Source organism: Carcharhinus amblyrhynchos, chromosome 21, assembly GCF_965287045.1.
Source record: "Carcharhinus amblyrhynchos chromosome 21, sCarAmb.v2.hapA, whole genome shotgun sequence".
NCBI classification, from domain to species: domain Eukaryota; kingdom Metazoa; phylum Chordata; class Chondrichthyes; order Carcharhiniformes; family Carcharhinidae; genus Carcharhinus; species Carcharhinus amblyrhynchos.
This window is the reverse complement of record NC_137344.1, coordinates 24,949,234-24,972,741: the sequence shown is the minus strand read 5'-3', so window position 1 is coordinate 24,972,741 and position 23,508 is coordinate 24,949,234. Positions and strand designations below refer to the sequence as shown.

General features: G+C 43.3%; 1 protein-coding gene across 2 annotated transcripts in view; it reads right to left on the bottom strand.

Annotated features, from left to right (window-relative positions):
- c1qtnf1 (C1q and TNF related 1) overlaps positions 1-23,158 on the bottom strand; it is a 30,063-nt gene extending 6,905 nt beyond the window's left edge. The window contains exons 1-2 of one of the 2 annotated variants that reach the window (XM_080208860.1): positions 23,049-23,158; positions 10,321-10,684 (exon numbers count right to left, since the gene is read on the bottom strand). In XM_080208860.1, coding sequence (XP_080064986.1) covers positions 10,321-10,678 — 358 coding nt within the window. In that variant the 5' untranslated portion in view covers positions 10,679-10,684; positions 23,049-23,158. Of the gene's footprint in view, positions 1-10,320; positions 10,685-15,232; positions 15,282-23,048 lie in introns of those variants that run through there. The other variant, XM_080208861.1, reaches the window with a different exon arrangement.
- Between the last annotated feature and the right edge of the window lie 350 nt (positions 23,159-23,508).

The following is a 23,508-nucleotide window of genomic DNA, read 5'->3' as shown; positions in this document are numbered from 1 at the left end:
ACCCAGGGTAATGATGTGGGGACCCAGGTTCAAATCCCACCACGGCAGCTGTTGAAATTTGAATCTAATATTTTTTAAAATCTGGAATTAAAAGTTGATCATCGTAAAAACCCAGCTGGTTGATTAATGTAATTTAGAAAAGAAAATCTCACCTGGTCTGGCCTACATGCGACTCTTAAATGCCCTCTGAGATGACCTAGTTCAATTCGAGGGTAACTAGGGAATAAATGTGGAAGTAATCATGGGGATAAAATGACAAATAGTGATCCAAAACATAGAAACATTTATTTTAAAGTTTGGTGGGAAATAGGCAGCAAATGCCATTACTCATTCATTGCCATAGGCAGAAGTTGAAACGACCCTCACATTTATCGTACATCAATAGAAAAATGGTATAAGTGAAAGAAATAGAAAGCTTGAACTTGTAACACCTTTTATCTCCTCAGAATCTCTCAAAGTTAAATAAATAAATACCTTTGTGGAATAAAACCTCAAGGGAGAGAAAAAGTGGTGATGTTGTTGTGTAGACAAACATGGCAGCAAATATTTACTCAGTATGGTCCCACTTTACAACAAATGAGAAGGGTTTCCAGCTAATCTGCATTAAGTGGTATTGATTAAAGGATGAATGGAGGTTAGGAGTGAAGAATTTCAACACCTCCCAAATGTGCCAGGAAGCCTTTTACACCCCAACAGCTTGTCCTTAATGAAATATCTCATCGGCAAGATGGCACCTACAAAGCCTTCAGCCTGGATTATCTATTCGAGTCTTATCCTAATATTAAATGATCTTAAGTGTGGTATCGTAAAACCAATATGCTTCAGGCCATTTCTTCAGTTCCCGTATTTTTTGCATTATTCACATTGTTTAGAAGTGAACGTGCTTCAACTGTTGCTTGGGGAATCTGGAAAGTTTAAAATTTTTCCACTATTTTATGCTTACTGGTTTCTAAGTTTCCTGCAGAGCAGCTGTCGGTTAATTAAAAACACTGTAATGGAACCACTATGAAATAGTGTTTACTCAAACAGCATTTCCAAAACCAAGCAAAGAAGGCAGACGCACATATTTGGCATCATGTCATATTTGCTGTTGGTATCACTGGCATTTGTTTTTGTCACTCAGCTTTAGCATCAACTCATTTCATACACATTGTAACTTCTTCAGATCATTTCCTGATTCGGTTCCATCCTTCATAGTTGTTTATAAGTTTTAAGTTTATTTATTAGTGTCACAAATAGGCCTGCAATGAAGTTACTGTGAAAGTCCCTAGTCGCCACACTCCGGCACCTGTTCGGGTACACTGAGGGAGAATTTAGCGTGGCCAATTCATCTAACCTGCATGTCTTTGGAGTGTGGGAGGAAACCGGAGCACTCGGAGGAAACCACACAGACACGGGGAGAGCATTCAGACTCCATACAAACAGTGACCCAAGCTGGGAATCAAACCCTGGCGCTGTGAGGCAGCAGTACTAACCACTGTGCCACCATGCTACCCTCTACATAATATAGATGCCAAAGAGCCAATAATCTGGTATTTCATTGTCTTGATTTTTACCTTTTCTCACAAAACATTAAAAGGACCACAGAAGATTGGAGTTCCTTCTTCTATCTTGAGTTGTTTGAATACTTTAAGCAGATGTTTTGTTGCACATGTCTTTTCCCTCACAGCCATGGCTTAGGTGCAATGTGATGATAAAGCCCCTACCATTCCATATTTTGTTTAGAAATGATTGGGATATAACCCATTTGCTTTGTACTTTACAACTCACTATCACGGGAATGCTCGTTATGGAAATGTAGACTTTCTGAAGCTGTGCTTCTTAGTGAGAGTTATAGAACTTTATGGTGAATATTGAAGTCAAATTTCAGGTATGCAGTTTGCAGCTTCACAAAGCTTCACAAAATTCAGATAAAAAAAGTTGGCAAACCCACATTTCACTAAAAAATGTTATCCTCCTTATCCCCAACAGCTTGGGCCCAAGCTTTCACACTACCAACTGCATTGTAACGGAGTCAGGGAATCTAAATGGTGGATGTGACCCAGATCCATGTTCTGGCACCCCCAATTTTTGTTGGTGCATGGTAAGGAGTGAGGATGTGGGTGAGTGAGCTCACATCCTGAATTCTAAACCTGACTGGCTCCATTGAGGGGAAGAGCATTTCCTAGCCCTCACAATTTTCATGGCATTGGACCAGCTGCTCCATGACTCAGCATTCATGGACCTCAGAGGAATCATGAACCATAATCTATATTTGGAAACGTTTTGAAAGTTACGTTCAAAACATTTTAATAATGTCACCCATCCCCCCTTCATGCCAACCTATGTCCTCACCCAGCCCCATGGCCCTTCATGCCATCCATGCCAACTAATGGCCCCACCATGCACATTCAACCAGTAAATACTATGAATAGAACCATTGTATTCTACAACACTTACAGTGTGCGTGAACTTGCTTTCGAAACACCCATTCGTAAGTCTAAGGCAAAACAAAACTGATGCTCCTACAACTTTATAAAACTGTCAACCAAACCAACCATTGAAGTATCAATAACAAAAAGTTCACTCTTCTTAAACTTATGCAAACAAATATTGGAACATTGAGAAAAGAGATCACAGAAAGCACAATTTATTATAACCACATAACCATTGTGTAAACATTGTCCCAATCACAGAATCTTTTGATGGGAATCTCGACTCTCAGGAACTAACCACATCACCTCCAAAACAATCCAGAGTATTTCCAGACACTTCACAATGTCTGAAGTTCATAAATATTATATCAGCTACAATTTAAACACTTGATTCTTTAAGAAAAGTTAGTGCAAGATCCATTCTGTAGCTTATTGTTCGCTGGTTGGTGAGTGATTGACTAATTTGTGGCCTGGACCTGTGTGGTCTGAATTTGATAAACTGACATTCTCTTTGGGCTGTCTGTGTGATATCGGGACAGTGTCATTTCACAGCTTTCTGACACAGACTTAAGGAACCCCAACTGTACCTTTATCCTGACGCAAAGCTGCACAAAACCCACTGGATGTACCCAGTGGACATCATTGTCGGCCAAAGTGATACTGGGCCTCTGCAGAGAACGTATTTCACACCTGAGCTCCTTTTCTTTAAGGACTGGATATGGCAGCATGGTGGCTCAGTGGTTAACACTGCTGCCTCAAAGCGCCAGGGACCCAGGTTCAATTCCTGCCTCAGGTGATTGTGTTCAATTTGTACATTCTCCCTGTGTCTGCTGATTGGCCGTGCTAAATTGCTGCGTAGTGTAATGGGGCTAGCAGGGTAAATATATGGGGTTACATGAATAGGGCCTGGGTGGTGCAGGTTGCAAAGACTGAATGGTCTCCTCCTGTATTGTAGGGATTCTATGGTAGAGGCTAGAAGTTCAGTTGATTCAGTTTACAAACTGAAACTTTGTTGATCTAGTATCTGTACCTGTTATCCATGCACATGTACATCATTCAGATTAATGCTACTTTTTGCCATTGCTGCGCTTATCTTCAATATTCTCCCATTCATTCAGATCCTTCATTCCAAATCCAAGCAGAGTAAAATGTAACTTTTTGGTTTATCTGATGAAAACTTCACAAGCTCCATATTACTGACTTTCAGGAGTTCTTAAGCACAAACTTAGTTGTATTTCTCACTAGCTTCTCCTGTTTCTGGAGGAGCAGAAGTCCTCGGCATAGTGGTCCAGACAGTAGACTCCATTATCACTTTAAATCTCACTTCATTGCTTTCTCACACACATTTACTGTGTTTGTCACACTAAAAGAACCATCATCCCTTGTTCTGTCAATAGAGATAAAATAATGCTTGAATGGCTTCATTCTCTCCAAATACCAGACACGAGTTTTGTTTAAGCAACAATTTGAAAACAAACTAAAATCTGAAAATTTCCCACCTTACCTGCCACGGGAATCATAGTGAGCGAGACAGAAATATGGCAAACATATAAAGATCCAATAAGCTCGAATGGTAATTCTGGTTTTGAGGCGTACACGGCCAGCAGGTTTTGTTCACCATTTAGAACTAAGCAGTACTTGAGAGTTACAAAAACAGAAAACGCTGGAAAATCTCAGCAGGTCTGACAGCATCTGTGGAGAGAGAATAGCAACATAGGAGCGGGAGAAGGCAATTCAGCCCTTCAAGTCCGCTCTGCTATTTAACGTGACTATGGCTGATCTTATCCTGGTCTCAACTCCACTTTCCTGCCTGCTCTCCATAGCCCTTTATCCCCGCTTTTGATCAGAAACATACCTGTTTCTTTCTTGAATCTAATAGAGCTAACGTTTTGATTCTGGATGGCCCTTAGTCAGTACTGGAAAGGTCAATACTTATCGACTTCACAAAAGAAATACACTTACCCACTGGCACTTTGGTTTACAATGCATTCGGACTCTGTAAGGAAATAATTTTAGCCTAGAAGTAGATTTGTCTACCTTTTGCCTTTGGCTGATTGCCATTAAGCTAAATGGAGATCAATATCGTGGATGGGGGGGGGGGGGGGGGGGGGGGGGGTGCAAGTGGGGGGGCAGCGATCAGGAGACCAACAGTCAGGGAGGTCTGTTGGGGAGGCGGTTGAAGAGTCTGTGGGGAGGATCTGTGTGTGGGGGTCTGTAGGGGGTTCTGTTGGGGTGTGACTGGGGGGGTGCATGATCAGAGAGTGTCTGTGGCTGAGCTCTATGGGGGGTGTCAATGTCAGGGTGTCTATGGCAGGGTTTGTGGGGTGTTTGCGATCAGAGAGGGGATGGGGGGGGGAGGCGATGTGAATTGTGGGAGGGGGTTAACAGATCTCCCACTTATGCACAGACTTATACACAGTATATGGGAGATCAGGACACATATCTAGCCATCTGCAGCCAGCTTTCCTGGTGAGCTTAGACTTCGCCCATTCTCCACCTGCAGGCATGAAACCCCCTACTGCTGAAAAAATTGACAAGAGTGTAGGAAAATTGCATGGGGTAGCTCGCTGAAAAAACCGGGGTGAAACTTTTGTGGCACTTGGATATTTTTGGGAAAATCCCGCCTAATATTTCTAATGCTGGATATTTTTAAATCCAGCCTCAACAATCACAGGCATCACCAGAAATTCCTGCCCAAAATCAACAAACTTTTGGCTGGTCCATCATGGGAAAGAACAGAAAATCCCAGCCATAAACCCAGGGCGGGATTTTCCGGCCATGTCAAGGATTCCCCAGCGGCAGGGTGGGTGAGCCATGTAAAACACCAGAGGCATCGGCAACACCAGAAGATCCCACCGGTGGCCAATGGCTTTGCCGCCTCTGCCACCCAGAAAATCTCTCGCGTTGACTCCACTGGCAGCCCAGTTTATCAAATACAATTAGCCTTCACGTGCAATCCCCAAGTCAGAATTAATGAGGTGCGACATTTCCAAAACTGCTAAGTGGCTTCCTTTATTCTGGTGACTCACAGACAATAACTCACAGGCACAGAGTGTGTCATCTCAATGGTCTTTGTTCAGCCAAAAACATCCAGTTTAAAATTAAGTAACGATGAGGATTTATTTTTATAAAAATATACAGTGTTAGGTTGGGTTGCACCACAGTTACTTTTGGGCTCCCCCAACATCGGGAGCAGAGGTGGAGCTAGCCTGCTGACTAACACGCTTTCTTGTTGGCGATGACTTTTGCAGGCGTCCTCTGGAGGTCCAAGGCCAGGAAGACCCCGGCCTACTTTGGGTTTCCTGCTAGAGACTGCTGCACTCTCCTCAGCCTGAGCGGATGGGAGTCACAGTCAGAGGGCACTGGCAATGCCTGGACACCAATGGAGGGTGAATACTTGTCATCCGCCAGGCTCTCCTCTTCCCTTCGGGTGCCTAGGGGCCATTCCTTGACTTCTTGTGGGGAAGGACCACCTGGAAGAAGGTCCAAGTTCTCCTCTCGTGTAACCATTGCAAAATCTCCCCATGGCTACAGCGATGCAGTGCAGGTCTGAGCACGATTCCGGCATAGAGTAGACATTCTGCTGGGCCAAGTTCTTCATGGCATCTGTCATCCTCCTCATGGAGATTTAGGTGTGCTCACATATCAGAGCCACTACATCAGACAACACGTCTTCCCTTTGATGAGGGCCTCTGACACCTCTGCCTGATGTTTCCCTGTATCTCATCGATACTCCAGCCTCTTCTCCATGATCACTTCCAGAGGGTCATCATCTGACTTTAACTTAGCAGAAACCTCTTCTCCAGCAGTCTTCTGAGTGCTGGAGATTTTGGCTGTTGCTGCCTCCCCCTGCTGTGGACATGTGTCTGTGTGGTGACCACCAGAGTGTGAGCCCAAACCTAAATTAAATCTATAAGAGACCAAGGTGCGTGTCTCTAGGCTGACGGAGGGAGCGAGTGAATGCTGTGATGGCTTCACAAATATGAAGTTGTCCTCATCCTCCTCTGAAGCCTCCAGTAGGCTGGGGCTTATGTCTGGTGCAGGGACTGGCCTTACCCTCTTCCTGCGGACACCAGGCATGGAGAGAGGCAAGAATGAGTGACTACCCAGGATGGCTCAAACTTGGCACTCATCAATCACCTTGATTTTGTCTGGTTCCTCGTTGGATGCTTTGGCAAGGCTGACCTCGCTTTTGGCACAGGTATGGTCATGTTGCTCCCCTGCTAGCTCAGTAACCTGATGTTCAAATGCAATAAGGATCAGGAGCTCAGACATCCGCCCTCCCATTTTGTCTCTCTCCATCTTCTCCTCTATAAAGACATATCGATGGATTGTGAATATGTATGATGGAAGAGCAGGTCACAGGGTCCTAATCCTGTGGCTGATAACTGAGCTTGTAACCCAAATCCTAACCACTGTGTGCACAACACAATTGAGAAGTGAGAGATAATATTCTCCACTTGTCTGGATGGGCGCAGCTCCCAGGACACCCACAAAGTTAGACACAACCTACAGCAAAGCATCCCACTTCATTGGCATCCCATCAGCATGTTCCACCTTTAGTCTCTCTGGCACATAGTGGCAGCAGAATGTATAATCAACAAGATTCTCTGCAGCAAGTATCAAAACTCCTTGAACAGCACCTTCCAAAGCCCTGCAGCAAGAAGAACAGGGCAGCAGACACATGGGAACAATACCGCATGTAAATTACTCCGCACTCCACTCCATGGCTGTACCCTCACTGAGCTGGGTGAAAATCCTGCGGTTGATCCGCTAACAACATGGCACATTGACTGGCAATATGGCAGCATCCACCAACTTGTCAAGGACACTTGGGGATGGGCAAGAGATATACTGGCCTTGCCAGCAATGCCCAGGTCTCATGAGACAAGCACAAACGAGTGGTGATGTGGATTGGGTGAGTTGAGGGTTCACTTCCCCTAAAAACACGGATAGGATTGACCTGTTTCCTACACTGCAGGTCGATCCTCCTCTGCACCCCACAGACGCTGACCACCCGACGAACTTCTCCCAGGCCGCAATGGTCAGTTGGAAGAGCATCCCGGGGAAGAGGACTTTCCTGTGCTGCCTCGATGATATGCACCAAGGATGTATCACTGACACAGAGGAGGCACAGCTTATTACCTTCCCTGCTCACCTTTCTTCCTGTCAGTGAAGGCCTGTCCAGGTGCCTTTTAAATATGATGACCGAACCTGACAGGAGAAGCACCTGACTCCCTGCCCATCCTGCCATGAGACTCCATGCAAAACACGCATGACTAATGAGGCGGGGAGCGAGCAAACTGCAGATAAAAACCAGCCCAACTCCATGGCAGGAATCACTCTCAGTAACGGATCCTGCTTTGGGACAAATAGCAGGAGGAGACAATTACTCCCAATCGTCCATGTCTGTGTCCACAAAAATAAGATAACTTCTCAAATTGCTAAACAGCATTTAAGAAAAAAAATGCAATAAATTATGACAATATTGTAATTGGAGACCAATTGTAAGAAACTATTTTTTAAATCTTTATTAAAATTTTAAAAATTCTAACTGGAGTCAACAGGTTGGATTTGTTCCTGATAGTGTGGGGGGGGGGTCCAGAACTAAGGATCATAGTTTTAGGACTGAGATGAGGAGAAATTTCATCACCCAGGGGGTGGTGAACCTTTTTCATCCTTGTGGCGTATTCCTGCTTTTATTTTCTATGTTTGGAAACACGTGTCAATAAACACACTATTGCTGTGTAAATTCCATGTGTGAGGGAGATGGGAATGGGGGTGAAGTGAAAGAGTCAAATAGACGTAGAATCCTACAGTGCAGAAGGAGGCCATTCAGCCCTTCAGGTCTGCACCAACCACAATCGCAACAGGCCCTATCCCCATAACCCCATGCATTTACCCTAGCGAGTTCCTCTGACACTAATGGGCAATTTAGCATGGCCAATCCACCTCACCTGCACAACTTTGGACTGTGAGAGGAAACCGGAGCATCCAGAGGAAACCCATGGGGAGAATGTGCAACCTCCACAGAAACACTGACCCAAGGCCGGAATTGAACCTGTGTCCCTGGTATTGTGAAGTAGCCATGCTAATCACTGTGCCATCCCATGTGTGAAGTATAAATGCTGTGTGCCAACTGTTGGGCCTGTTTCTATGCAGCTGATTCTGTGTGATCCCGAATAGCAGCTTGTATGCTGAGAGGTGACATTACCAGCAGACTCATGGTAAAAGCATGTTGCTGTCTTTAGGGTCATCGTTGTTGTTTTGCTCTCTCTGTGCCTGATGAAGAATTGATATCAGTGCTGCAGTGAGTCACCCTCTCTGGAGAGACTGCCCATGTAGTTTTTCTATTTGTTTTCCATCCCTGATATACATTATTGATTGTGCAGTAAAAAGCAATGTGTCTAAATTTGGATCCATGATTCCAACCCAAATCTTTTACTGACATCAAGAGCTAAAAGAATTGGTGAAGCAAAAACAAAAGATGTCCAGCAGCACCTGTATTTATTTATCACTTCTCATACCCGCCTGATATACAAATCACTGATGAAATGTGCTCACTTTTGTACTGTGGCGTAAGCAGTTAGGAACAAACAAAGTGATAAATGACCAGTCAGCTATTTGTTTAACTCTTGATTGTGTTATAATATCATCAAATCTTTCTATTTCCATCTGAACAGCATTAATGTTTCATCCTATAGACAACGCTAAACCCTACTGAAATATTGATGTGGATTGCCAGTGTTGGATTGGGGTAGGCACTGTGAGTAGTCTCACAACACTAGGTTAAGGTCTAACAGTAACCTGATGTTGCGAGACTACTTACTGTGCCTACTGAAATATTAACCTACATTACACGCTCAGGTCTGTTTTGTTGTTTCAAGCTTCCACCTTCCGATTCAGAGATAAGAGTGCTGCCACTCAGCCAAGCTGACACCTAGATCCAGATTTGAAATGTCCCCAGTGGGCAGAAATTGGGTGAAGAGGGCAGCTACAATAGTTACCCTCACCCATCCTGTTTCCTTCCCTATCGTTTTGAGAAAATGGAAAGGACAAGCACAGGAAGGAATCTGGATTGTGTTTTACACATGGCAATCAGTCATCAGAATCTGAGGTCCAATATCAACCACAGGTCTGATTGAGGAGAGACCTTTTTCACTCCTCCATTGGGCAAAATTTGCCAGGGGCCAGAAGAGGTGAAGGAGTTTAAAATGTATTTTTCAGATGTTCTTGTGAACCAGGAGAGATAGGGGCCTCCTGGCCTTGCAAAGAAGCCTTGGGCCTCCCAGCGGAGAGAACGGATGTGGATCAGCTGCCTGCTGAATGGAGGTGGGTAGTGATTTGAAATAACCAAAGACCTTCATAAGGACAATTTGAAGCTGGAAGCTCCAAACCCCAAAGTGGGAGGCTGAGAAAAGGAAGGCCTCACCATGGCTCTAAGGGGCCATCCAGAGTGCCCTGCCTACCTGGTCTCTCAAGTTTTTAATTCCTGCTTCCCTATCCCAGTGGCGCAGCTGCCGAGCTTTCAGGGCTGCCAGATCTCTGATAAAACTGGCAGTGTCTATATCCCACGTGCTATTCAGAATTGAACAGCAAGACCAGAGATGGCCAATTAGGCGACCACCCACAAAAAAGTTCCTGAGTACATCCCAAGTGCAGATTGGGGCCCTACACGATCCTCACATTGGAGTCCTAAAGCCCTTGGAAAAACTCTAACCAATGTTTCAGAGCTGTGACCTCTCATCACCCTACATCCGCCTCTTTTTTACAAGTTAGGTCAGCACGTTTAAGACCAGAAGCTCAGTTGGAATTTCAGGAACTACAGTAGGAAAATATGACTCTATGCTACTCCCACCTCTTCCTTCCATGAGAGAGTAGCATTCATTTGTAATTTTGACCTTACCTTTGAGAATCGTCAGATTGATTTGAGGGATGGCTTGAAACTCTGGTGGATCCTCGTTGTAGTGATGGTAACGCTGCTTGCGGCGTGATGGACGATCACAACATTGGATGCATTGGGCAGCGCCAGTCTCTGCAGCCTTGCTTTTAGGCTGATTGGCTTCCACATTAAACCAATCCTGCTCAGGTTCATATATATCCGATTCAATATCTGAGTGTTCTTGTTCCATTTGCTCAATGTTTGGCTCATCAGTGTGTGGCATTGGTGGGGTTCCCATTAGGAATCCATCAATATGTATCAGGCATACAGAGACTTCAACAGTCAGCAAGAAAGCAAAATGGACATTCATGTTCAACCACATTACAACCTGTTATAAAAAGAAAATAGCATCATGATTACTCAGAAACACAAAGAGAAAAGTAATTATCTGACAAGGCTGTAAAAGATAGACATGTACAAGAATGGGACTGAGAGAAATATCTATGGGGGGCAGGCAGTGGCATCATGGCATTGTCACTAATAATCCAGAGATCCAGAATAATGGGGTCCCAGTTTCAAATCCAACCATGGCAGACGGTGAAATTTGAATTCAATAAAAATTTGGAATTAAAAGTCTAATGGCAATCATGAAACCGTTGTTATAAAAACCTGTCTGGTTGACTAATATCTTTAAGGAAGGAAACCTGCCATCCTTGTTTGGTTTGGCCTACATGTGATGCCAGATCCACAGCAATGTGGTTGATTCTTAACAGCCCCTTCAAGGGCAATTACAAATGGGCCATAAATACTGGCCAGCCAGCGACGCCCGTGTCCCATGAACGAATTTTTTAAAAAGTGTAAACATACATTTTGGCTCTCAAATTAAACAGACACACACAACACTGCAATCAGTGGTGAGAGAGGTGGAAGTGGTCTGGAAAGTGAGAGGTTTGTTTGCATGTGGGGGCTACCTCTGTCTTTCTGGATGATATCACTAGGGACAGCATGACGGTGAGAAAGAAGGCAACATGAAGAATGCACAACTTCAGGAATCCAGTGCAAGGATGAGAAAAGGAACCATTGCTCAGAAAGTAAAGCAAAGCATAGGGCATTGTCACTGGGCTAGTCATTGGAAAAGAAGTGTTGGAGGAGGATAGTGTGGTTGACTATGGTACATATAAACATTTCACTTACTTTTGCAATTGAAGCTAATCGCTCACACATGCTCAGCTAATGAACAGCTCTCCTAATGGCTCAGCTGTTAAAGCCAAGGTAGAGCAAGGTTAGAAAATTCTTGGCTTCATTCCTGGCCAATGCTGAATTATATGAGCCCAGATCTCCCAGTCTCAGCATGGTCCGAGACTCTCAGCTACCCCAGAAGAAATGCTACAGAATCCCTCAAAACTCCCAGCGAACTGACTCCATGAGAATTGCCCAGGAAGTTTAACTTTCCAGTGGACAATTCCTCTGTTCCCTGGAATCTTCCAAAAAAAGTCTCCAACTCCGAGTTAGAATCAGGAATTTTGCATCGTTCCAACTTATTTACCTGGATCCTTACCAAGGAAATGTGGCAACGATGTGGGGATGCCGGCATTGGACTGGGGTGGGCACAGTAAAAAGTCTCACAACACCAGGCTAAAGTCCAACAGGTTTACGTGGAATCATGAACTTTCAGAGCACTGCTCCTTCAGCAGGTGACCCTGATAAAGGAGAAGCGCTCTGAAAGTTTGTGATTCCAAATAAACTTGTTGGACTTTAACCTGGTGTTGTAAGACTTCTTACAGGGAAAGATAGGACAGAAAGAACCTAGTCTAACTCCTTGGCAACTGCACAACTGACCTCCCAGCCCCACCCCTAATCTCTTATGTTCTGACTCCCCCAGACTCACGAGTGACCTGAAATGACTAGCCCCGACCACCCAACCAACCCCTCAACCCCTGCCTGACGCCCCCTTGACTCGACCTGACTAGACCCCGACTCAACCTTACTAGCCCCCATCACCATCCCCCATCCCCAAACCCTCCAAATCACCTCCAGCCAGAGTCAACTGTCCCCTGACCCACATACCCATTCACCCATCTGCCATCTTACCCACCTGCCAACCTACTCATACACCACCCTACTCACTTGCCATGCTACCACTTCACCCACTTGCCACCTCACCCACCTACCGTCCTACTCAGTTGCTATCCTGCCCACCAGCCACCCTTCCACCTTATGTACTTGCCACCATGCCACCCTACTCAATTGCCACCCTACCCCCTCATTCACACTACGTCCTTACACACCTAACCCCCTTAACCCTACTTACCTCACCACCCTATCCAGTCGACCATCTTCCCCACTCTACCCCCTTACCAACCATACCTCCTTCCCTTCCGTCATCCCTCATTCCCTACCTCCCTATCCACCCTACCCTCTTATCCATCTGTCATACCTGCCCAACTTTCTCACCCAACCTATCAACTTACCCACCTGCCCCTTGACTCACTCACCTTCTCTGCATAGCTTTTTAAACAAGCTTTGGGACATGTAAACCAGAATAAAGCAGCTTGTGCCATAAAAAAAGGAGCTTGTCTTCTCTTCCCCCACCAATCCAATCCTATGAAAAAGTAGTTCCTTTTCTACTTGTCGCATTTCTACAGAAGCTGGGATCAGAGGTTTTGGCCAGAAATGTGGAGTTCTGGCCTAGCGGAGATAAATAAAAGCAAAGCAACAATCCGATGGTGATTGTCAGTCCCCAGAAGAGGCGGCCACAATATTAGCTGGAATACTGGGAACATCACCACAATTGGTTGGGAAGGGAAAACTATTTCAAGTTCTCACTTCTTCCCCAATAACCACTGTGAGATAGAGCATGCATGTGGAGATGAGTAACTGTGAAGCGTCCAAAGTCAAATAGCCTGTTAACATTTGCTGCCCAGGGTCACACTTAAAAGCTCCCTTTGCTGAGTTATCAGCAAGTGCCTCAAGCCTCTGTAACATCCCCTTGAGATAGATGAGGAGAAAACTGACAGGGCAAATGGCCTTTAGAATAAAATGCATTCTGTTTTTCACATATATTGGATCATTTTTCAATATTGAGGCATCCATTAAAAGAGAAGAATGACTGCCTCTTGCAAAATGGCACGAAGAATGAGAGAGTGAGACCAATTCTTCATACTCTTTGGAAAAACTGCAAATTAGAGGGATTCTGAGGCACAGATGATTCATCAGTTTGATCACTGGTTTAACATTTCTCTTTATTTTGATGAGGTTTTGACATTTTGCTGATCCGCTCATTCTCACCTGAGATGCATTTACTCAATGTACAGTACATTGTGTAGGAAGCAAAAGCAAAATAGGAAGATCCTCAGAGTTTCATTTTAACTCTACTTTTATTCAGCTTCCAACTAAAACGACCACAAATCCATTCAATTTTGTAAAACTGCTTTGGGGCTTTTCATGTAGAACTCTGTTTTTGTTTGTGCAACTAAATGGATCTTTGGGCCATACCGGACTTATAGAGTTCATTCATCTTTGAAGCCTCTTTGTAAATGTACTCTGCTGGTGCGCTAATGTTATTTGGTTACAGTAATAACATTCATTAATGGACATCGCTCCTGGAGCTAAGGGGACCAAGGCATGCAGGAGGAAGGCAGGATCAGGGCATTGAACTTGATGATCAGCTGCAATCAAAATGAATGGAGAAGCAGCCTTCAAGGGCCGAATGGCCTACTTCTGCTTTTATTTTCTATGTTTCTATTTTAACAAGCTAAAGTTTCTGTTAAATCAAGAATATCTCATGAATCTGGTCAATTTTCATATTCAAGACATTTCTATTCTTATACAGGTAGCTTGTTGGTTCGAATAGGGATTATTGGAAGAACTCAGTTGGGGTCAGTTTTGACTTTGGGAGGTGGTGATAGAATCATAGAATCCCTACAGTGCAGAAGGAGGCCATTCAGCCCACTGAATCTGCACCGACAACAATCCCACTATCCCTATCCCCATGGCCGCACATATTTACCCTAGCTAGTCCTCCTGACACTAAGGGGCAACTTAACATAACCAATCAACCTAACCTGCACATCTTTGGACTGTGGGAGGAAACCGGAGCACCCGGAGGAAACCCACACAGACACTAGGAGAACATGCAAACTCCACACAGACAGTGGCCCAAGCTGAGAATCGAACCTGTGTCCCTGGCACTGTGAGACAGCAGGGCAAAACACATCCTGTTGACTCGACAATTCCCCTCTCCCGGTGAATTAAACTCGGGAGAGGGATTTTGCTGATTATTGAGATGATGACTGGATTTCTCCGACTTTGCCCGCGCTGGGATTCTCTGATCCAGCTGCAGTGAGTGGAGATTTGGCTGAGTGCCAAATTCTCCATTCTCATTGGCAGCTATAGTGGGGCATGCAAGACCGGAGAATTCTGGCCAATATTACACTCCACACAACCCCTCTAAGTTAAAATGGCTTCAGTGACATAAAGCATTACCAAGTTTCACCAGTTTTGACAAGAGCTCGCAAGTTCTGTCCCTGGTGTTGTGATTAGCAGTCTGTGAGAGAATGGAATGCATTCCATTTGTGTTATAATGTCAGGCAGCCATCAACATTTTTAACATGACGGTCTTCAACTTGAAAAAAATGACAGTACTTTTCAGAGATTAATTGTTTTGGATTATTTTGCATTGAACAGATGCAAATATCCTTTGGGGTGCTTTTGGAAAGTATAGTTGCCACAGTGATGGTGGGTTACAATGCAGTCAAGTCACCACTTGGAACCAGTGCCAGAAAATCTCTCCGAAATATGAATTGTAATTTTTACAATTTGAAATGAAGTTCTCTTGAACCATTTTTTTCCATTTCCTAAGTTAACCCTTTCAAAGTTAAATGTTTTGATCTTTTTATTTGCCACATAGGTGATAAAACAAAAATTATAAGCTTACCAACAATCTTTGCTCCAATCAATTGCCCCATTTCATTTCCCCCATCTTCTCATAGGCCTCTGAATGTCCTAGGATGTGGGTACATCCCCTTAGAGTAGAACAGAATCATATAATCCCTAAAGTGCAGAAGAAGGCCATTCGGCCCATCAAAACTACACCAACAACTACTCATACCATGCCCTAACCCCAGAACCGCACACATTTACCCTACTAATCCTCCTGACACTATGGGGCAATTTAGCATGGCCAATTCACCTACCCACATCTTTGGACTGTGGGAAGAAGTTGGTGCACCTGGGAGAAACCCACACAGACATGGGGAGAAAGTGCAAAGTCCACACAGATAGTGACCCAAGGCCAGAATTGAACCTGGGTCCCTGGCACTGTGAGGCAGCATGGCATCATGGGTCTCTCCTGGAAAGCAGGCCTCCCATTACTAGTGTAATCACCTGTGTAGTGGCAAAAAGGAAAAATGCTGAAAACCATTCCCAATCTTTTCTGACCCTCAAAATCCTCCTCAGGTTCCTGCTGGAACACCACAGGATTGTAACATTCAGATATCTAAAATAGATCTGGCAGCATCAGTGGAGAAAGAAGCAGAGTTAACATTTCAGGTTAATGACCTAAAAAAATTACAGATGAAACAGGTTTAATCCACAACAGAGGCAAAGAAAGGGATGAGACAGAAATGTACAAGAGGAAGACAGGAGTGATTAAATGAGAAAGAGTTAACAGTGCAAGGCCTGAAGAGATAATGATGGGAAAAGAATTAAAGGTTGAGCTTAGAGGGCATGTAAATTGGAACAGCAGAATTATTACCAGTAGCTACTGTCCAAAAAAATGGAAGCAGAAATGATGATCTGAAATGATCAGACTCAGTGTTGAACCCAGAAGGCCAAAAAGTACCAAACCAAACATCCCTGGAGCTTCATTGGTACAGGGTAAGAATTTGAGGAGAGGGAAATCACAGCAGAAGTGGAGCAAAGCATTAAAATGTCAGGTGACCAGAAGCTTAAGACTAAAATTGCAGCATGAAAAGTGGTATTCCACAAGTAGTGACAGAATCTGTATTTGATCTCCCCAGTATAGAGAAGACGGCGCAGTGAGCAGTGAATGACTGGAAAGGAATGGCTGTTTCATTGGGAAGGAGTTTGGAGTTGAGTAACTGTGGTCTGACACCAGAGGATTACTTCAAACTGCTTTATTTAACACTCTACACATTATGAGCTGCTAGGTAGGCACATCTCCAATGAGTACACACTTTTCCATCTCCTCTTCAGAGGCCCTAGCACATGATTGCTGATGTCACTGTTACAGCATGATATACATGACTAATTGCCATAACTATTCCATTTACTCAGCATACTACACCCCTTCTCTCAAGTATATTGTCAACTTCTATAATAACAATGCTAAATTATTTCTTAAACTTTTTACATTGCACTTTCTTACCACCACTTTCCGCCCCCCTCCCTGCCCAAGGTCCACAGTTCAGAGGATGTGTCTCCATGGCGTCTTCACAATTCTCCCCAGTCTTACCTTTGTGACCACTTAAATAGTTCAGTGGATGGGTCAGCATTTTGCAAGTTGACTGATGTTTTCGTCAGAGTTTCATCCTAAATTGAGTGGTAATCGAGCACATGTTCTTGCAGGCACCAATGGGATCAACTTCTCCTGTTTCATCAGAAAGTGCAAGTTGGTGTTTAGACCATGTAGGAACAGAGATGTTTCATTCATTGAAGGAACTATGCTTTCAGAGTTGTGATCCCAAATCCAGATCTTCTGGACTGGTGTTAAAGGAATTCAAGCCTTGATTCTATGTCTGGAATTCTACTAATTCTTCTGCTTCTTGCATAGGCTGGTCTTGATGTTCCTCACCCTTTTTATGGTTAACTGGTTGCAGATTCCACAAGTTAAATGTGTCACTCTGTAAGGCAGCAGGGTTCAATTCCAATCAAAGTTCTTGGTCATTAACTTCCTACTGGTTTTCACAGCTCTCTCAGCCATTCCATTTGCTTGTGTGTGGACGGGAGAACTGGCAACATGGATGATCCCACAACATCTGTACATTTTTTCAACTGCTCATTAATGAATTGTGGCCCATTCTCAAAGGCATTTTTTTTTCCGGAAAGCCATGTGTGGAGAATATGTTCGACAACACCCTTATTACCACATCAGCCAACACAGCGTGAAGTCTGCCAGCTTCCAATCTCCAGGAAAAATAATTAACAAGTAACAAGAATAGTAATGAGGTATCCTTTACTGAGAAATTCGAGGAGGTCAATCTCAGATTCTGCCAGTAATATGACTGAATTTTCCATTCAGTTTGAGAGAGAAGTGGGTGAGTCTGAGATTATGGGTGGAGCTTTTCCATGCTGCCTGCCACGGGAAGCGTAGCAGGCAGGATGGACCATGCAAAAGTCCATTGACCTCAGGTTGGATTTTCTGGTTTTGGGGCGAGCGCAGCTGAAAAATCCCGCCCGTTTTTAAACTTAAACAAGGGCAATTATGAGGGCTGGAATTGGCAAAATTGGTTCAAGGATAGGTCAATGGAGATGCAATGGCAAACATTTAATGGGATATTTCAGGATACACAGGATAAATACATTTCAGTGAGTAAGAGAAAAGTCCAAGGGATGGATACACCATCCATGGTTAACTATAAAGGTTAAAGGTAGTTTTGTCACAATTAAGGAAATAAATGGAATTACGCATGGAAATATTGGATTTTAAATAAGACTTACAGATTTTAAAAATGGGCATAGAAGCCAAAGATGGCTGAGAATATAAATTCAGGTTGAATTGCTGATGGGTAATATTAATGGAAGATGATGGAATTACACCCCGGTCCCAGGCAAAGATGCATCAAAAGCACAAATGCCATCCAGAAACTGATTGTCATCCCCTATGGAGACAATGCGAGATAAGGGAGGGTGAATATAATCTCAGCAAGAATGATATCCTGTGAGCAATGTGCCAGACAGATTTAGAAGTTTTGTCTTCCAGGAATATCCAAACACTGGGATGCATCAGCAGTCACCACACTTGGCAATATTGGATCATAATATGCCAGTACATTGGAAGAGGTAAGCTTTTCTTTTAAGCATCAAAATGCATTGATTTGCTCAATGCCCCAAAACCAGTGTTGGCCCTTTCATAAAAGATCATTCAAAGGTTCAACAATGGTGGCTAGATTTGGGATAAATTTGCCAGCCTGATTGACCATTCCAAGGAACCTCTGGATGTCAGTAACACATTTTGGTTATGAGCTTTCGCATTTTGAGGGTTTAGCATTATCCCCTGTCTTTGGATGATGTGCCACAGGAACTTGATAACAGTTTTGATGAATTCTCCTTTAAATTGAGACCTGCCTCTTGTAGGGCTTTGAGAATCTCCCAAACCTTGTTGTCATGCTCCTGTCTTGTTATTCCATGGATAAGAATGTCATCCATGTGACAAATTACTGCTTGTTGACCTTCTAGGATATTTGATGCGTTTTGCTGGAATATCTCTGGAGTTGATGATACCCCCAAAAGAAAGCAGAAGCATCCAAACTGTGTGATCAATGGTGTTAACAGCCTGGATTCCTGGGCAAGGGGGTTTTTGCCCGAACCTGCTATTAGTTTCAAGTTTAGTGAAGAGGACGTTATTAGTGAGTTTTCCAAGCTGTGATCCATTGCCGCCATCGGATGAATTTGCCTATGGACCGTTTTCTTTAAATGTGTGAGGTCAATGCAAAACCTGAGCTGGCCATTCATTTGGGGACTGTTTCAAGCCCCAAACAGGTGGGCTCAATGGCAGGTAATATCTGTTGAGTTCCTTTTTGACTTTTGGTAGCAGTTGATGTGTACCTGGGGTGTATAGGCGTACTGATGTAGCATTTGGGAGCAATATAATGTGCTAGTCCCCCTGACACTAAGGGGCAATTTAACATGGCCAATCCACCTAACCCACACATCTTTGAACCATTGCCTCATTCTTTTACATTGGCGTGAAACGCAATTTGTACATCTCACCAGATTTTCCACTCTTGTCACCAATCCCGCCCAACTGAAACAAGGGCAGAAAATGCTCTTTTAGTGGAACCAACTTAGGGCAGATATCAGGTTGCTAATAATTATTCACAATGCTTGTGAATGGAGGAAAAAAAAAGTCAGCTGTGCTTCCACTTTGATTGTTGTCCATTCACCCAAGAGTAGGTAAAATAACCTAGAACTGATTGGCTCCCAATGAGAAGCACTTTAAAAGCTGATGAGGCCAATTTTAATGCAGCAAGACTGGTAGCATCCTCAAAATGATGTTGGTAAATTTACTATCAAATCGATGCATTCTCTGACCACTTGACAGGGATGCTGGCCCCATGCCCTTCGCAAAACAGCTGGAGAGATCCTGAAAAGTTATGTTTGAAAGTAATATTTATGAAATCTGGCAGAGCTGGAGTGTGAATGGAACCAGGATTTTTTTTTGCTTGAATCACTGCTGAAGTGATGTCCAGACCTCAGGGGGACTCTTGGCTCTGGGAGTGGGTGGATTACCCAAACTTTAAAATCTACCCCACCGCCCCCCCCCCCCCAACCTTCAACCCACCAGAGTCAGTGGATAAATATCTCACCTGCAGCCAGTAAAAGCAGTGTGAAAATTTAGTATTTAAAGGGGATGGCATGGTGGCACAGCAGACCCGGGTTTGATTCCTGGCTTGGGTCACTGTATGTGTGGAGTTTGCACCTTCTCCCCATGTCCGTGTGGGTTTCCTCTGGCTGCTCCAGTTTTCTCCCACAGTCTGAATGACATGCTGGTTGTGTGCACTGGCCATGATAAATTCTCCCTCAGTGTACCCAAACAAGTGCTGGTGTGTGGCAACTAGTCGATTTTCACAAAAACTTCATTGCAGTGTTAATGTAACCCTGCTTGTGCCTAATAAATAAGCTCTAAACGTTTCCAAATTCATTTTCAATCTGGGATAAGCTGTAGGTTTGACCTGTCACCACGTTAAACTTGAAGAATGCTGTTTACATGCCTGTTGCACAGGCAAATTCCCTTGGCATTGCTGTTTAATAACAGTCAAACCTGGTGCGGTGAAAGAGACCTTTTATATTACTATTAATCCAATGCCAAAATGATGCAAGACTGCTCGCAGCTATTGATACTGATCTGCGACAGTGACTTTATCATTTTACTATCAGCAGTAGCCGACAGATAATCTCAGAATGATTCTGATGTTAAGGGTATGATATAGAGGCAGCTACAGATAGAAAAGTGATGGTTTCAATGATACACATCTTGCTTTTTATCTATAAGAAGGTATCAATTTTCTAACTAACCTAATTCGTTTGCAAGACATTAGAAGAATTTGCCATTGGGGTATCTTTCAAAGGTCACAAAAGTTTTGTTGCATTTCAAAGCATGTTTTAATCAGAGTAATAAAGAAGTCGTAAGGCATCTGAGAAATGAACAAGTGCATTTTCTTGAGATTTTGTGAAAACTGCCCATTGAGCATTGTCTGGTCACTCTATTATAGAAAGGATATTATTAAACTAGAAAGAGTGCAGAAAATATTTACTAGATTCTACTGGGACTTGATGGTTTGAATTATAAGGAGGCTGGATATACTGGGACTTTTCCCCTGGAGCGTAGGAGGCTCAAGGGTGATCTTATAGAGGTCAATAAAATAATGAAGGGCATAGATAAGGTAGATAGCTAACATCTTTTCCCAAAGGTAGGGGAGTCTAAAACTAAAGGACATAAGTTTAAGGTGAGATATATAAAAGGGTCCAGAGGGACAATTTTTTCACTCAGAGGGTGGTGAGATCTGGAACAAACTGCCAAAGACAGTGGTAGAGGCGGGTACAATTTGGTCTTTTAAAAGCATTAGACAGTTACATGAGTAAGCTGGGTATAGAGGGATATGGGCCAAATGCATTGCAATTGAGACGAGCATAGTGGTAAAAACTGGGCAGAATGGACAAGTTGGGCTGAAGGGCCTGTTCCCATGCTGTAAACTTCTATGACTCAATAGGGGACCTTTCTGCTAACAGAATCATGTGAAACTTTAGGAATCAGGCATTATAATATCATGCTAATTAGCTCTTGTAACTGGTCCATGTCTTTACTTAATAATTTTCACTAAGGTTTCTGCAAGTTCAGTCCCCTCAATGAAGGGAGGTTGAAGAGTAAGGCCTGAACATTAGTTAAGGATCATTCAAACACATTTGATCAATTTTATTTTGCTTGTTGGTGAATGGACACTGCAATGATATAAATCATCTTGAAACATCATTGTGTCACTTGTGCACAATATCACCATAGCTCCTCTCCCTCCCCAAACACTTATAAAAACTAGGAACTATTAAAACAGTCATCAAAGATAACCTTCATTCAGTGAGAAAGCAAATGTATTAACAGAATTTCATTGTAGAAGTATTGGTTTTCAACGGTGCACAACTGAGAAAGAGCTTTATAAATCACTCATGACTGATGTTCCGTTACTTTGCTCATTCTGTGCCCTCCCTGAGCATTCTGCTGAGATAATGGTCTCTTTTACTTCAACGGGCCTGCAGTGGAAGAGCACCACATTCCTGACACTATGAAAGAATGTTCAGAATTCACTTCCTTTCCATCAATGTATTTCATATTAATATCACTGTATCCCTTCTGGGAAACTGGAGTTCATTTCATAGAATGTTGCAGAACTGTATAATGGCAGAAAACTGCACTTAAACTTGATACGCAGGCTTACAGAACCCTGAAAGGCAGAGCACTCCAAAGCTCATCAATCACATTGCGGTGGAAGCCCACGTCGTTATTGCCATTTGAAAGATACATTCTCACATGACAGAAACAAGGAAGCAGTTAAGCAAACCCTTATCTCCATTTCAGAAAACCTCTGGCAGCACAGTGGTTAGCACTGCTACCCCACATTGCCAGGGTTCGATTCCCAACTTGGATCACTGTCTGGGCAAAGTTTGCATGTTCTCCCTGTGTATGTGTGAGGGTTTCCTCCCACAGTTTGAAAGATGTGCCAGTTAGGTGCATTGACCCAAACAGGCGTCAGAGTGTGGCGACTAGGGGATTTTCACAGTAACTTCATTGCAGTGTTAATGTCAGCCTTTTTTGTGACTAACCGACTTTTAAAAAAAACAAAGGCTTCGTCAGCTTCCACAGCAAAGCCGCAAAATCAGGCCACCTCAAAACTTAAAGGAAACATTGACAGTCTCGCTGCTCACTTTGGATTTTGGCCATGTATCAATTTCTTGCATAGCATCTTTGAAAATAGATGTGTGATTATTACAAACAGCTAGGGGCACGAAGTGACCACTGGCATTTCAGTATGCCTGGAATGTTTAGTGTTTGTTCGTAAAGAAATGAAACCTTTTAAATAACTAATTAGATTATAAAATTAAGACACTTTTGAAAAATGGATCTGCTTGTTTTTCCGTAAGCAGTCATTTGATCCAATGCCAGTGTAATCACAGACATATCCTCAACTCCTTTCTTTGTAAACATTTACTAGGAAACGCAATATTTCTTCCCGATGGACTGAGCTACAACTAATGGAGCAGAACATTATATAAGTCCTTATCATACAACTATCAGCTGGTGGATAGTTCTTTATATATATGGTAATTTGACATGCATGACTACAATTCTGTCGATCTCAACTGTTAGCCTGTCTTTTGGAAATAACAACTGACCAGGGTGAAAACTCGCTTGGATTAAGTAACGTAATACAAAAGAAATGTTCCTGGAATGTTTACTGCATAATTATATAAAGCCTCTATAAAGTAATGCTACCAGCGTTTTACAGGGCACTCCTTACCTCGGTACCAATACTTCAAGGTGAAAAAGTTTTCTCTTCCTCCGATAGGAGTGCTTGCTCCGAATGTTTTCAAGTCACATCTCATCCCTTTGTCCCCAGACTCATTGCTGGCAGCAAGTCCTGGGTCCGGAGCCAGATTCTAGAGTGTAGAGGCGGAATCTGAGACTTATGCAACTCTTAAATCCCCTTCAACACATGCCATCTGCTTACATTTCCCAGATTGACAGAAGGGAGGATCAGAATATAGAAGATCCAACTCCTGGACAAAAAGAAAGGAATTGTGAGAGAAAAAAAAACAAAAGTGTCACGGGGATACAGTGTCAGAAAAGAGCTGGTTACAGAAGTAAAGCAAAAGCAGGAATCATAAACTGGAAACAAATAAAACGAATAATGATGGATGGGTCTTAGCAGAAAGACAGGGAATAATAAGTGTCCAAGAAGACAGAATAAAAAGATATGG